The sequence below is a fragment of the Haliaeetus leucocephalus genome, unplaced genomic scaffold (genome assembly GCF_000737465.1).
Source record: "Haliaeetus leucocephalus isolate CR32 unplaced genomic scaffold, Haliaeetus_leucocephalus-4.0 Scaffold191, whole genome shotgun sequence".
Lineage (NCBI taxonomy): Eukaryota > Metazoa > Chordata > Aves > Accipitriformes > Accipitridae > Haliaeetus > Haliaeetus leucocephalus.
Window position 1 is genome coordinate 500,489 of NW_010972627.1, and position 14,600 is coordinate 515,088.

Consider the following 14,600-nt stretch of genomic DNA (forward strand, 5'->3'; position numbering starts at 1 on the left):
AAAGGAGGCCACAGCAGCACTGTGCAAGAAAAACCACAGGGACTGTGGAAAAGATGAGAGGAAATACTAATCTGCAGATGACACAGCTACATAAAAGAGAGAACTCTAAAGGTGGCCTGAAAAGGAATAGTTGGCCTTTTAAGTACCAGAAGAGTCTCCTGCTCAGACCTGAAAGCTGCTCAGAGAGGCAGAGGGACAGTCTAAACTCTCAAGTTTTGACAATTAAGCTCTTAGAGCTCTGCACGGACACAGTGAATTTCATAATCTGTCTCCTGTGAGGAACTACAGAAGTAAAGGACAACTCCCATCTTCCTTACAAAAAAGTACTATTAAAATATTTGGCTTAACTAAAAACGATACTAATGTGACTGCAAAAGGATAACTGTGACAAAAGCCATTGAAGTTTACAGTGCCAGTGTAAGGATTGTGAAAGCAGAGCAATACTTCATGAAAAATAACAAATGAACTTTTAAAGTAATGTTTACTTTATGAGCTAATGTGTATAATGTTATGCGTCAGCTGAAGCACTCATTTATTCTAAACTATTCCACCTTTATATAAGGGCCAAGCAACTCAGGATCTCTATGTGCAATGACAACTGGGGGCAATTCTCCACATGCTTCATTTACTTAGAAATCTAGGCAACAGAGTGAATTGTATTGCTCCATGTTCACAATACAAATATATGAAAGTACCATAGTTAGAGGTTAAACAAACAGACAGGACTTCTCATCGTCCCCATCCCATGGACATCTGCAACTAAGTATTGCTGTAAAACTGCAAAGCCATGCCTGAGCAAAATCAGACCTGTAAAAGTGGAAACTAAGGGTGTAGATGAGTCAATGGTGCAGTTTAGGGCTTTCCTCCTCATCTTTGTTCCCTGTAACTTGTTGAGCAGAACCACCTTTGATGCCCAGAAGAAGAACAGAACTACAAAGTCTGTATACTACAAGTCTGTATACCATGAGTATCTCTCATATACATAGCCATCTAGATAGGTATTTGGTATCTAGAGCGAGAGAGATTAAAAGTTACGTAAATACATGGAGAAAACATGGAGGAAAACAGTCCTTTCACAATGTTCCAAGCGTGTTTCCTGTTCCCAATTAGTCAAACAATCTTTAGACCCCTCAAAACAAATGAAGTCAGATATTAAGAGCTAATATTAGTCATAAACTAATGCTATCATAATTAAAATTATAACAGGAAAATGATCACTGAATAAGTGTGATGAAACTTATGAAAGTATTCTTATAAAATGTAAGCATCTAGTAACTTTGTCCATTATGGATTGAAATATATTTGAGATTGCACAGGACATGTCAAAACACTGTTCATGACATTCCAAATCCAAGAATGATGCGATTCTGCCTAAAAAGTTTACAAGAAGCCTCAGAGTGAGGAATGAGGTCAGGACCATTTGAGTTCCCTTCAGTTTCACAGAAGTTCTTTCTGAGATCACATAGTTATTAGTCTTGCATACATGTTACCCTACATAACTATCCTTTACTGAGGTGTGAAGAGACTGGGATTTCTAGTCCAGCAAGAATTCAAAAGCTATTTCTATGTATTAAAATTAGCTTTAGACTGTAATTTTTTTTAACTTCCTAATTTAATTTTTTTTCCTTTAAGTCCTTTAGTTGGATTATTTTTCTTTTTTTTTGAAGAGCAAGATACTGTCAACTGTCTGGAAAATGCTTCAGACAAACGTAACGAAGAACACTATCAGTCTGAGGAGAATCGAAACTCTATTAAGCTGACCCAGGGGCTGAACTAGAAATCTGACGGTGCAGAAGGCTGCTATAGGGACAGCAAGGCTCCTCTCTCTGACAGGTAAAAATAATTTTAGGAATGTATGTCTTAGACAAGGGAACACCCTTGACTGTAAAAAAGCAGCAGATACAATCATTTTTGTCTCCTTAACAAAAGCAACAGAGAAGGTTGCAGCAGAAAAATAGGAAAACTTGGATTTGATTTAATTACCATTTTTTTTACATAGTCCAAGTGCTCCAGGAAGCCTGCAAGCAAATGTCTTCAGAAAAAAATTTTTTCTCCGCACACTGTTAGAATTCCTTGTGCCTAAATTTTTTTATCATCTTTTAATGGAATTATTTCCTTAAGACTTTGCTGATCCGTGAAAGAACCTAGATTTCCAAGACTGACATCGTTATTTGTTCATTTTAAACAAGTTTGATTAAAACCTGTCTTATGTGAATGGCAGCCTCTTCTACACACATTGTTAAGTGTTACAAACAGACAGTACTTAATACTTAAAAGCTTATATTAAATTGAATTTGCAGCTCAGGTCTGAAGAACAACTTCTATTCCAGACTAAGCTCTTTATCCTTCAATATTCCAAGTTAGAAACTTCAAGCAAGTACATATAATGTATTTCTCATCTCTTGAGGCTACTACTTCTGTTAAAAATTTAACTTGTTTGCCTTTTTCCTGACAATTAGATTTTGTCATATCTTTGCCTGACAGGCTAAGGAAACCTTTAAGTATTTTGCCTGTGCAAGTATACTTGTAAAACCCCCCCATTCAGCCATCTTTGAAACTTCTTTATCATACACCTTTTAGAACACATTTTTAAAAATTTAATTGTCATCTCAGAACAAATATATGACAAAATGTATAGTAGATATTTAATGCCTTTTTATCTGATCACACTTGTATGGATCAAATAATTAAAACTAATGAAAAACATACAATTCTACTCAAGGATTTTGGCACCACATGTAAATCCATATAAACTCTAAGCCTAGAATTTGACAAGCCATACCACAGAAACTCGAAAGCAGTTTAGCTTTACTATTGTCATGATGGAATGGGATACAGAGACTGACTGCATCAGATGGCTATCTACTCTCCATCAGCAACCATACGCTCTCCTAAGTTAAATCAGTACTATTAAAAACTGCTTTGCGTGTACATATATGTAGAAGTTTTAACCTACCTTATAATGGAATTTTCCTGAGCAATTCCCCCAGCATGAAAGTATGAGTCTCCTGATGCCAAACCAGTTGGACTACCTGTTGTAAAAGTTTTGCGAAAAGCCTGATCTGAGCCACTTTAACAGAAATAGTGAAGCTCAGTTCTGTTATCTAATCAGCACAGAATTTTAATTCTCAACTCTATCTATTGGTCACAGCTTCAAGACTAAGAAATTTTCCAGGAGTGTGATTCTCCTGTGTGGGATGATGGTGAAGTTTTCCTCCTCTAGATGAGTTTCTTTTACACTAAAGCTAACACAAATTTCATAGCGAGAGATAAAATCAGCTTCCACTTTCTATTTCTTGGCAAAGGCTTCAGTTAATATCCATTGAGAAAAAAGCTTATTGATATCAGTCTCTCTAAATCAGGGCAGCAATTTTAATATAAACAGCAAAAATAAGTTAAAGATAGAATGGTACACTAGACCACAAACTGACATTTTACTCTCCCCAAGTAAATTACCAAGTAGAAAAATAATTTAAACCAAGCAACCACAGCAAACGAGTACTGTCTTCATGTACAGACAGTTTTCATTACACTAATCTACTTCTATTCAGTCCAATATACTTTACTTCCACCATGTTCCTGTACCCCACCCTTTTTTTCCTCCTGAGCTGCATCCTCTTTCTTGTTCTCTCATCTCCAAGAAGTTTCTCGGTTATCTGATTACCTTTTCATCTGGACAACCGTCATCATCCGGTCAGTCCTCTTTCTGGGACTTCCTTTAAGTACACCTCTGATCCACTTTTTCTATTGACGACTGGTAGCTGCACATGACGGGTGGCTCCCCACTCCCTCTCCTGTCTACCACTGACCTCCAGTGGTTACAACTGTATTTGCTCTGTCTCTGTTTTCAGACCGCTGCTGCTTGCATGGAATGAAGCTTGGATCATGCTAGGACATCTGGAAGCAAACAAGACCCAGCATTCTATGACCACTGTTTCTTCGCCACTGATCACAGAATCAAATAATAATATAGGTAGAAAGGAGCCTCTGGAAGTCACCCAGTTCAATAACCCCTGCTCAGAGCAGTTCAGACTGCTCAGGACGTTGTTCAGCTAGATCGAAATTCCATGGACTCCCAACAGTATGTTCCAATGTCCATTACTCTCACTGAGAAAACATTCTTCCCAATATTTAATTAGAATTTCTCTTGATACAACTTGTGTTCAAATCCAACTGGCTCACTTATACATGCAAAAGAAAGGAAGAGGAGGAAGAGGCAGCTATTCTCAGAGAAAAGAATTCCTCTTCAGACACTGTCCAATCTCCCTGGCAAAGGGAAATGTTTAGGTATGTAAATCTTATCTCCACATATCTATACCTTTGTGTAGTGGTGGAAAGAGATCAGGCCCTGATTATAGCATAATTCCACTTCCAAGGAGGAAAGTTGTAAACAAAAGCAAACCTCAGAAGGTCACCTCAGAAATAAGAGAACTTGCCAATTTACAAAATCTCACATAGTTCTTCCTTTAGACTTTGTTAAGCAGAATGCAAAGCTCTCAGGTGAGCACTTACAGATTAAGTAGTCTTTTTACAACAATGCATGTTTCACTGTTTGAAGAGACCTAGCCTATTTTTAACATTAAATGTTTATTTGGAAGATAATCTAAGGAAATTTAAGCATTTATATAATGTGATTTTAAGGTAACCATTATTTAAATAATTGTACACATCGTTTCAAAGAACAAAAAAATCCTACTACATATGACAAAATGCCAATTAATAGAATTATCCAAATTGAATTCCAGACAGATTTCCCATAATTTTTTCCAAGACTATTGATACGAACATTAAAGCAAACATTCATCTTAGTTTTCTATGCATGTCACACTTTCAGCTCCATCCAGATATTAAGTAAAAATCAATTATTTCATCATTAGAGCAGTACACATAATAAAAATATACCTGAATGCAGAATATTTGGTAAGATTTGAGCTGTCTTCAATGTTCCATTGGTTTGTATTGATTTTAGGGCTAGTCTAACATTCAGCATGCCAGTAACAATGAATAAGCCTAATGCATTATGTAAGCATAAGCTGATTAAATCCTTGATCCTGAAGTCACCTCTTTTTCCCCCTCCCCCTCTGATTTAAAACTTGGCACAACTGAAAAATCTTAGTTTTATACACTTTCAAAACCTAATTTGTACCATTTTTGGCATAAAACCCACCACAATTTACATTAATACAACCCTTTCAGGTTTTAGTCTTTCTTGTGTTTTAATAATTTCCTAAACCTGGTAAAAGTCCATTTTAAAGTGATCCGTTCCCTAATAAATGTTAATTTTGTCACCAAACTTTTGCATATTTTTAAAAATATATACTGAATGGCACAAAGGTAGCAGTGTTATTCAAGTTACCAGGTCTGAGCTTTACCCATAAAAATGACCAGCAAATTGAACTAAATACAAAGCCATGCTATCATAAACATTAGTGCTGCTGAGAAGTGAGATTGTAAGGCATACTGCACATGCCAGTCCTAATTTCCAAAGATATTATGTCTCAAATGAAGTATATGTGTTACAACTTACATGGAGAAATAGATTAGGGGAGGTCATGAAAGGGTTACGTTCCCCTAGCGCGTTATAGCGCTATGATCTCACTACATTGTCAATATGACAATAGAAGCAGGATAAACGGATCCATGCAGCAGAGGACATCAGCTACTGTTCTCTACAGAAAAGGAACGTAGAAAGCAATACATGATTAACTATTTTGAATAGGGAAAAAAATTCCTTCCACTAGGCCCACATGCCATACACAAAACAAGCTGCAAACTGACTGAACAACTTTTTTGCTGCGTATTTGTGTGTGTGTGAATTTTAGATGCCAATTATCAGGCAATATACAACCACAGAATTGTTTAATCTGCACAATTATTTTTAACACTTTAGTTCTTTTTTTCTTTAAGACATCTCAGCTTGAAAAACCTGATCTGTTTGCTTTTAAACTTCTTTAAGCATTATTTTACCCTGAGAAAGAGCCCTATGCCTATTTGGAAATCCACAGTGCTTCACAGAGACAATACAACTATGAATTGGTGAGCTCAAATCTTTTTATTGAAATTTTAAAATATTTAAAAATAGTCAACTATAGCTATAGTGCCTCAGTAAAGGCAGCAGAATGGCCCTGAGCAAATGAGAGCAGAATATGCTCTGTAGAGTCTTCATAACTAGTGAGGATGAAAAGACAGAGTAGAAAGTGAAGTGAGTTTCAGCTCAGGAGTAGAAGGTTTTTAAGCCACGGTAATTTTGAAAGAGATGTACTACATTTTACTTGTAAAAGAGAGAATGTTCAAGCCAGGATTCACCGAATGCTACCAACGAAGTTACCTATGCTATATATTGTTTATTTTAAATTAGAAACCTAGTAATATTTTAGTAAAAAAATGAAAAGCGTAGATATGAACCATAAAGAACAGTATAAAGAGGTGGCTCTGAGGGGTATGCAACCTCTTCTACCAGCATCTGAAAACATCCCAATCCATAGATACATTTTCATGTTTTAACACATGAGGCTATGTCATGAATCAATACCAGTGAGATAAATCAAACAAGAAAAGATGTCTGGACAGGCGATACTATGAAAGAATAATGTAGCTGGATTTTTATTCACACAGGATGAGTAAGACAGAGGAAGACAGATTAGAAAACGCAGTAATTAGTAAGACTCTGGGGGCTTCTCATGTCACATAAGGAATTTCTTTCTAGCCAGAAAATTTAGAGTAGTTAATGAAAAAGCCATATTCTCCCATTCACTTTATAACAAGACCAAACAAACAAACAAAACAGAACAAGATCTACACATTTTCCACCAGTTCCCACTGTAATAGATCTTGAAAAATAAGAATTTTAAAAACATCAAATATTTGAGTGGAATTGATCCAAAACCTTTAGGATTTAGTACATACCCCATTCTCTGTACGTTTCTCCACAGGTATATTTATGCCATTTCTTTGATTTTGGGCTTGACGTCCACCTAAAAGTAAAGTATCACTCTTAGTGCAAAATTCAGTTTTCAATACAAATGGTTTTCACACTTGAATCTGTTCTTTCCAAGAATTTTTATATAAAGCTTTTACCTGTGAATTTTTATTCTGCTAGTTCCAAGTCTTTCTTATTAGGTTATTCTTTGTAAGCAGTGGAGTCAGCAGAAATAAAGCATTTACTTCAGAGAATTCCTCTGTTAAAAGTACAGACATGCAGCTCTACTTTTCTGATTTGTGTTTAGGCAATGATGTCATGAAAGGGAATGTACTGAGCATGACTACCAAAGTTTCATATTTCTGTGTCCACAAGAAGCAGTAGCTTCAATTGAATACATTATAAATGAATATAGTAGAGGAAGGTTTTCTAATGCCTTATAAGCAACTTTAATCTACAAATTGATCCTTAGGTCGATGATTAATTAAAAAGCCTTGCATGCATGGTTCAGGAGCAAGATTTTCCTTGTACATGAAACACTGTGGCTTCAGTCATATCTTAAATTTCTTAACATACTTTAAATTTGTATTGCCCGAAGGATGACCGAGTATTTTACAACGTACCTAATTAATACAAAAATCCCTCACATGTTATTGGGCCTGCTACTTCTGGCGTTCAAAGCAACCAGGAACCACTTAGAAATATGAAAAGAAACCCCAGCTCAAAGCAATAAGGACTCAGCCAAGACTTGAAATTCAGTTGTTAGAAGTAGTCAGATTAGTTGAATGTGTAAGGATAATCTGAGCATGCAAATATACATCTCACTTCGAGATATCTTTCCTATCCTTCAGACAGTCTGACAGACATTAAGTATATAATGCACAGCCTCAAAAGTCTTCTCATAAGTTAAGTACAGTCTATACTAGGTAGATCAGAAAACTGAAATCCTTCCATTTTTTTATTCCAGTCTTTTAAGAAAACCCCACTTAATAGGGCACTGGTTTATATAAACACTTTTCCTATAGAACCAAGCAGACCAGAGATTTTTCAAGGTGTGAATTATCACCACTATTAAATATATCTACATGAAATTCTGAGAAAGTAAAGCCACTGAGACCTCCGCCAATGACGTCTAGAAAATAGATTTTAGTTTCTAAAGGAGACAAAGTAGTTTACTGGGTCTTTTCTCTGGGGCAAATGAAGGAGAACAGGAGGTCAAAAAGAACAATCCCACCCTCTCAAAATGCAGGGACTTTCTCTCAACAAGAAAAAAAAAATGCATTAAGCCTCTAATACCCACTAACATTTCTGGATGAGTATTAAGCAGAATAGAAGCCAATCTTACTACAAAAATATTACTCAACAGACTGGTAGAAATTATTCTAGAGAAAGGAATTTGAGAACATGAATAAATCTGCCACCGAGGAAGGTTCAAAATCGTTTTGGTATAAGGAAGTTGTATTATATGTATCTACTGAAGTTCACTGAAGGAACTGATAATCAAACTCACTTCAGAAATCTTTTAAATACGTTTAGGTGACAACACTAGGGGATAAGTGTACTTACTTTGTTCATTACTTTCGGCTGGTGATTCCTCATGACGAAGGAAAAATTTTACCTCTTCCCTGCGGGGACCCCATTTCTGTAGGTGGTCATACATCATGTGATCAAAGGGTATGGGACGTTCTAAAAGTACAAGACCAAAAAACTTAACACAACTATTTTAAATTAAGCAAAGTTTTACAGAACTCTCATTAAGAATCAGAATGTCCTTTTTGGTAGCAATTCAATCTATCCAACGTATTCTGTCTTCCACAAAGTCAAAGAAACAGGCACCAAAAGACAATAGTTGCACTGTATTAAAAGCTAGCCTGTTATTGTAACATAGCTCACTGCTCAATCACAGAACATAAACTGTTTGCCAAACCATACAAAAGATACCAGTGTTTAGAAACCCTAATTTAGGAATTCTTCATCACACCTTTTCCACAATGCTGATCTTTGCACCTTTGCTCCCCATCACCACCAGATGGATATTTTGTTCTGTTATTAAAATGATTCATTCAATTTGAACCTCCACATTTCCACTCAGATTAAAAGCCTTATCATTACATTGAAACAGAGAAATGAAAAATGAAGAAGCACTAATCATGACATTTCATCTCTTAAGAACTTGAGCAGGTGCTCCCACTCCAATACACTATGCCATACATTAACTTCTAGTATATGTGGAATTACTGGCAAATCTTTGAACAAATAAAGGCTGAAGTTCTATGCAGCAGTCAGTCTCTTTGTTTTCCCCCAAAGAAATGTAAAACATTCTCATAGTGTAGTTGTTTCTTCCAAATTGATCAAATATACTATTACTAAGAGGCTGCACACTATACATTTAGTATTTCAAAATTAAAATACATTTCAAAAGCAAAGTTTTCACTGTTTCCACAATTATACTTGCATTTATTTTTAAATGTTTTCATTAAGGTAAGAAATTGTCCTGTTTAAGATCTAATACTAAGCATAATATTACATAGTAAAATTATACTAGAAGAGATTTAATTAGCACAATGTCAAACCAATATTACTGCAGAAAATCAGGCTTGGATGGAAACCAAAAGGTGGAGTTTGCGTTCTTCATTGTTAAAAGCAAAACGCTCTCTGCCTTCAAAACCCAAACCACAGTATCTCCTACCAGGCAGAGCACCACTAACAATTTGTTATCCATTTCATACTTAGCCCATTTGACATGAGAAGACAAAATGATTCAAAGACATAACAGATATCTTAGGGAAAGCTTGGGAAAACCACATCACAAATACACTTTTTTATAGTGAAATTTTCCTAAATTTATATGCATTATGAACTATATAAATGAATACATGTCTTGATACTCTTGAGATACTTAATTGTAGTATTTAAAGAACAATACATTTTCATCACTTGATTCACAATGCATTTAATACAATAAAGTGTCTTGTAAAAATCTGTCACGTCCAATAGTTATAGTGATTAACACCATTTAGCCACAGTTAAATCTAGCTGCTTTCAACGGGGAAGGGTCATTTAAACTACAAGCTAACTACATTGATCAGCTGACTGGTTACCTATCTTCCTAAACAAAAAAAAAAAAAAAACCACAACAAAAAAATCACAACACCTGGATTTAAAATATAGATGCTTTGCTTTGCTTTTTCTTGTTCCTCACTCAAGTAGACTCCAGGAAATATTGTCAGTAGTGTTTATGCACACAAGAATAAGGTCAGTGGCTTATTACAACTCAGTTCTTGAAAATAAATTTTAAAAACATGATTTTCAGGTTTTTCAACTCCTAAAGAAAGGTAAGATTCCAAGTGCTTTGAAGCATAACCACTAAAATTGCAGCATGAGTCTTCTAAAGATCACAGAGTGTAAAAATATTTAAATGGTTTAGTTCAGAGACTTTAGGACACAGAAGGTAAGAATCTTCAGGAATTTTTCCCAAATAAAAAAATTGCTAGGTAAACCTAGCAAAAACTGAAGTTTGATAACAAAGTACCAAGAAACTGGATGTCTGGACAGGGTTGGACTAATTCTGGAATGGTGAGGAGTGGCTGCACTCCTGGTTAAGCTGGTCTCCCATTAAAAGTAAGGCCCTGATCCTAGGAGCTATTCAAAATAAAAAGTTTCATTTACATAATGTACCTTGAAGAATCAAGGCTAATATTTTTCAGACATGATCATGGAGAGAAACGAGAAAGACATTTTCTACTACTTTTGCAATTCTTCCACAAAAACAATTCAGCATGTGTTGCCCTAAATTAGACAGAAAACAGGTTAAATAGTAACAGCAACATCATCATCACTGAAACAGAGAAATGAAAAATGAAGAAGCACTAATCATTCTGTGCAACTTTACTACATGAAACAGATTCAGAAAAGAAAGAGGAAGAAGAAATTAACACTTGACATTAACACTTGACACAAGACATGATGAGAATTGAAGTCTCCATTCCTTCCTTCAGTTTAAATCCTTTCAATCTAGAAAAATTGCAGGAAGAAAGCATGATCTTATACTTGCTCTAAGTTTGGATAGCACAGAGAGATATTTTCTGGAAATACCTGTTCTTTAAGAATCAAAATCAAAACCAAAACAAACAGAAAACCTGCAGTTAAACTTTTCCGAGTTGTTATAGCTTCAGACATATTTGTCAGTAATTGTTTCCACAATACTATTTCCAACTTTAATTTTAATTTTTTTAAGTTTAAGTAGAAGAGAATGAAGAAAATGTGAAATAGGAGTATGGGTGTAGAGTAATAATAAACAGGTTGGATCCCTATACTTTAACAACACATTTATCTAGAGAATGTTTATTTTCATTAATAACTAAGTGGAAAACTATGATATATGCATATATCCATAATTATTTGCACAAATTGCCTTAGATTTTAAGTTGGATGAAAATTCTGAAAGACTTTTGAGAACCGAGCTTGACTCCTTTCCTTTTAAGTAAAACTTTTGGGGATGGGCTACTTTTAAATATTCTGAAATGATTGAAATGCCCTGAAAGACCAAAACACAAATACCGCATCAATGTTTTAGAAGAGAATTGCAAAAATGTTTCCGTTGGAACTATATATCCACTATTTAAAACAAAGTATATTTCAGACTTCAGAATCCATTTTTACCCTTATTACAAGTACCCTGCTGTTTGTAGTAAACACATTTATGCCTGCTATACATGAAACCAGAATACAAAGTAATGGATTATCTCCATAGCAGGGGAGTTCACTGCAAGATCAGGAATGAGTCTTTCCCCCCTCAGGTTTGCAGAAGTACAGTTGTAGTAAACAACTATTTCTTTCACAGTCACTTGCCTCTATGTTACAACTAAATTCAGGAAGACTAATTAATACCAATTGCTGAAGGGCATTCCAGATGTAAATGAAGTGAATAATTGAGTACTGGGTGGACTTAAAGGTTGAAATCCGTTCTCTCTTGAAACATACTACAAGTTCCTGGCGTCACACCTGTCTTTCGACCTCCTTGCCAACTGCTATTTGCAATAGCTGGGGAATGAGGAAGAATATTCTGTGGGGTTTCTTCTCCTGTCATAGCATGAGAAATCCATGCAAGAAGAGGAAGCTTCAAACTGACAAAGCACAATGTGCTGATATATCAGGCACAAATGCTATTGACTTTTTCAACTATTATTCATCTCAAGAAACTGAGAAGGAGGGGGAACAGAGAATGAAGTACAAAATAAAATGTGAATAAACCAAATGCTTATGCCATGCAGCTCTGAGAAGAATCAGTTTCTTAACTCAATACAAACAATACATAAACTATTTTACAACTCTCGGGAAGGTCCTCAACCACTCCTTTGCCACACAAAAGCAAACAGACAACAGCTAACAAACAAATATGTTTTCCAACAGCTCAGCTATTATAATCCTCCTCTGAACTCTAGAAATCTTACATGATTTTTGAAGCCAAACTTCCATGGATTTTAATAACATTTTTCTAGAAGACAAATAGTCTATCTCTGTCACTCTCTAAAAATAAAATGAAGTATTTCTCATTTATTTGTACATACACGTTCAGGAGAGGAAGATTATTAGAAGAGACATTATTTTGTTAGATCGATAAAGTTTAGGAAACGGACAAGTTTTAAGGCACATAACTATTTTCTGTATCTGATAATAAAACTACAATTTACAAGCCACATTGCTCTGAATTTGAGTAGACATGTATTGTTCAGTTCCGCTACCTAAAAGAGTCTGTGGCTACCTGTAGAACAGAGGTAAGCACATTCACAAGAGGACAGGTATGACAGCTCTGTCTTATATAGAGAACTGTGATTTGTCACCTGTGCAAGATGGAGAGACTACTAAGAAAACAGACCACTTACGGTGTGTGACAAAACCTACTCTGTTTATTCAACCCATAATTTTCTGTATTAACTTTTGTTTTGAATTTTACTTTCCAAAATGTCTTCTGAAAGAACATTTGTAGACCTCTCTTGAGGATAAGGGCTGAGGGGTCAGAGACAGTGTAATAGAAAAGAAAAAAAATACTCTTCCATTGGCACAACACGCAGCAGTTTCATTGCAAATTGCTTCACACTTCCTACTCAGAACCATATTTTAAGTTGTTTGTTGTTGTAATTGTTGCATTTAACTGTTTAGATTCTTGTTTTCTACAACACATCTCTGCTCCAGGCAAAATTATTTTTAAAAACTTCAGGGGAAAGAGTTCAATTTGGGTCTCAGGAGCAGCTGAAGGAAAAAATACCGTGTTTATGCCCTGTTAAAAAAAAAGTTCACGTTGTTTCACTGAGAAATGTATGCAATCCAGACGTTGGGGCGAGAAGTTGAGGCCACCAACACACAGATGGTATAACAGTATCCTACATCTAAGAACAACAAACAAAATGCTTGTGCTGAAATTCCCATCGGAGAGACTTAAAACCAGTGTGCAGGACATCTTTTTTGCTGACAGTACAGGCTTGTTTGAGAGATCCAGAAACATATGCGAGTGTTTCATTTTTTCTTTCCTTCTCTCTAGTCTTTTCTGTTCCACACTTGCAATGGAATAGATAAATACAGTTATCACCTTGGGTATTTAACAAGTGAAGCTAGATTTGTGAAAGCACTTTCATGTGAGTTTTAAAAGAAACTTGGAGCCACAAGCACATTTTGAAAAGTTTGACAGACCCATTCAACAGGTAGAAGCTTTGGGCAGGACTCTGCTCCTAAACTTAAGTGTCTGTATATAGAAGTCTACTTCAGAAAACTGGATTAACTCCAATGCTCAAAATCTAACAGATAACAGCTAGCTGAAATCAGTGACCTCCACGTTCTACTCACAGTATTATCTAATTTCCATTGACTATAATGGGACCAAAGATGCATAATTCACAGGGTAGATACCCAAAATTTAGTGTTAGTCTCTCCATCATAACTTCCTGGGTAAGTTTTATTTCCCACTTTATAGAAACTTCAAGCTTTAGATATCTAACACTTTGAGAAATAATGTCTTACATCCACAGATAAAGTATTTTTTCAATCTTACAAGTTATTACAGAAATCATGTGCTTGCACTTGCCAGGGTTGCAAGGTGTAAGTGTCCCAGAAAGATGTTGTGGAACACCTCCATTTTCCAGTCGCCCTTTGAAGCTAATTGACAACATTGTCTGCATTTTTTAAGGAGTGCACCCTCAAAGTATTTGTGAAAGCAGAAGAACAAATAATAACTTACGTTACACTTTTACAGGCAAGTGATTGGAAAATATTAGGAATATTTGAGTGCTGTTAAACACAGTCTGCAGACCTATTTTAGAAATTTATGCAATGCACTTGGCATCATAGACTCTCTGTAATCTAAACTTCTAATATGAAAAAATTTTAACCCTCCTGTAAGTTTTATCCTTAAAGACAGTTTTCTAACTAAGCATGAACTGAATTTGTATTCCTAGAACTGCAGACATGCTTAACTCTGCTCACTCTTGCCTAAACTCTGAGTTCCCGTCCAGTTAGGAAATGACTCCTTGAGGCACCTTTTCCTTTTACAAAGTCTTAGAACAGTTTAGAAAAGAGAAGGAATAGTTTCCCCGTGAGGAAAATATTCTAGATTGCTAATACTTAAAAGCTCCAAAGGCATCTGAATAATGCCTGTTTTGTCTGTTTGACAAAAAGCCCCTGACCA

General features: G+C 35.5%; 1 protein-coding gene across 1 annotated transcript in view; it reads right to left on the bottom strand.

Moving 5' to 3' along the window:
* PPP1R13B (protein phosphatase 1, regulatory subunit 13B) overlaps positions 1-14,600 on the bottom strand; it is a 72,543-nt gene that overhangs the window by 29,863 nt on the left and 28,080 nt on the right. Inside the window, exons 3-4 of the mRNA XM_010565439.1 lie at positions 8,486-8,605; positions 6,907-6,974 (exon numbers count right to left, since the gene is read on the bottom strand). Coding sequence (XP_010563741.1) covers positions 6,907-6,974; positions 8,486-8,605 — 188 coding nt within the window. The remainder of the gene's footprint in view (positions 1-6,906; positions 6,975-8,485; positions 8,606-14,600) is intronic.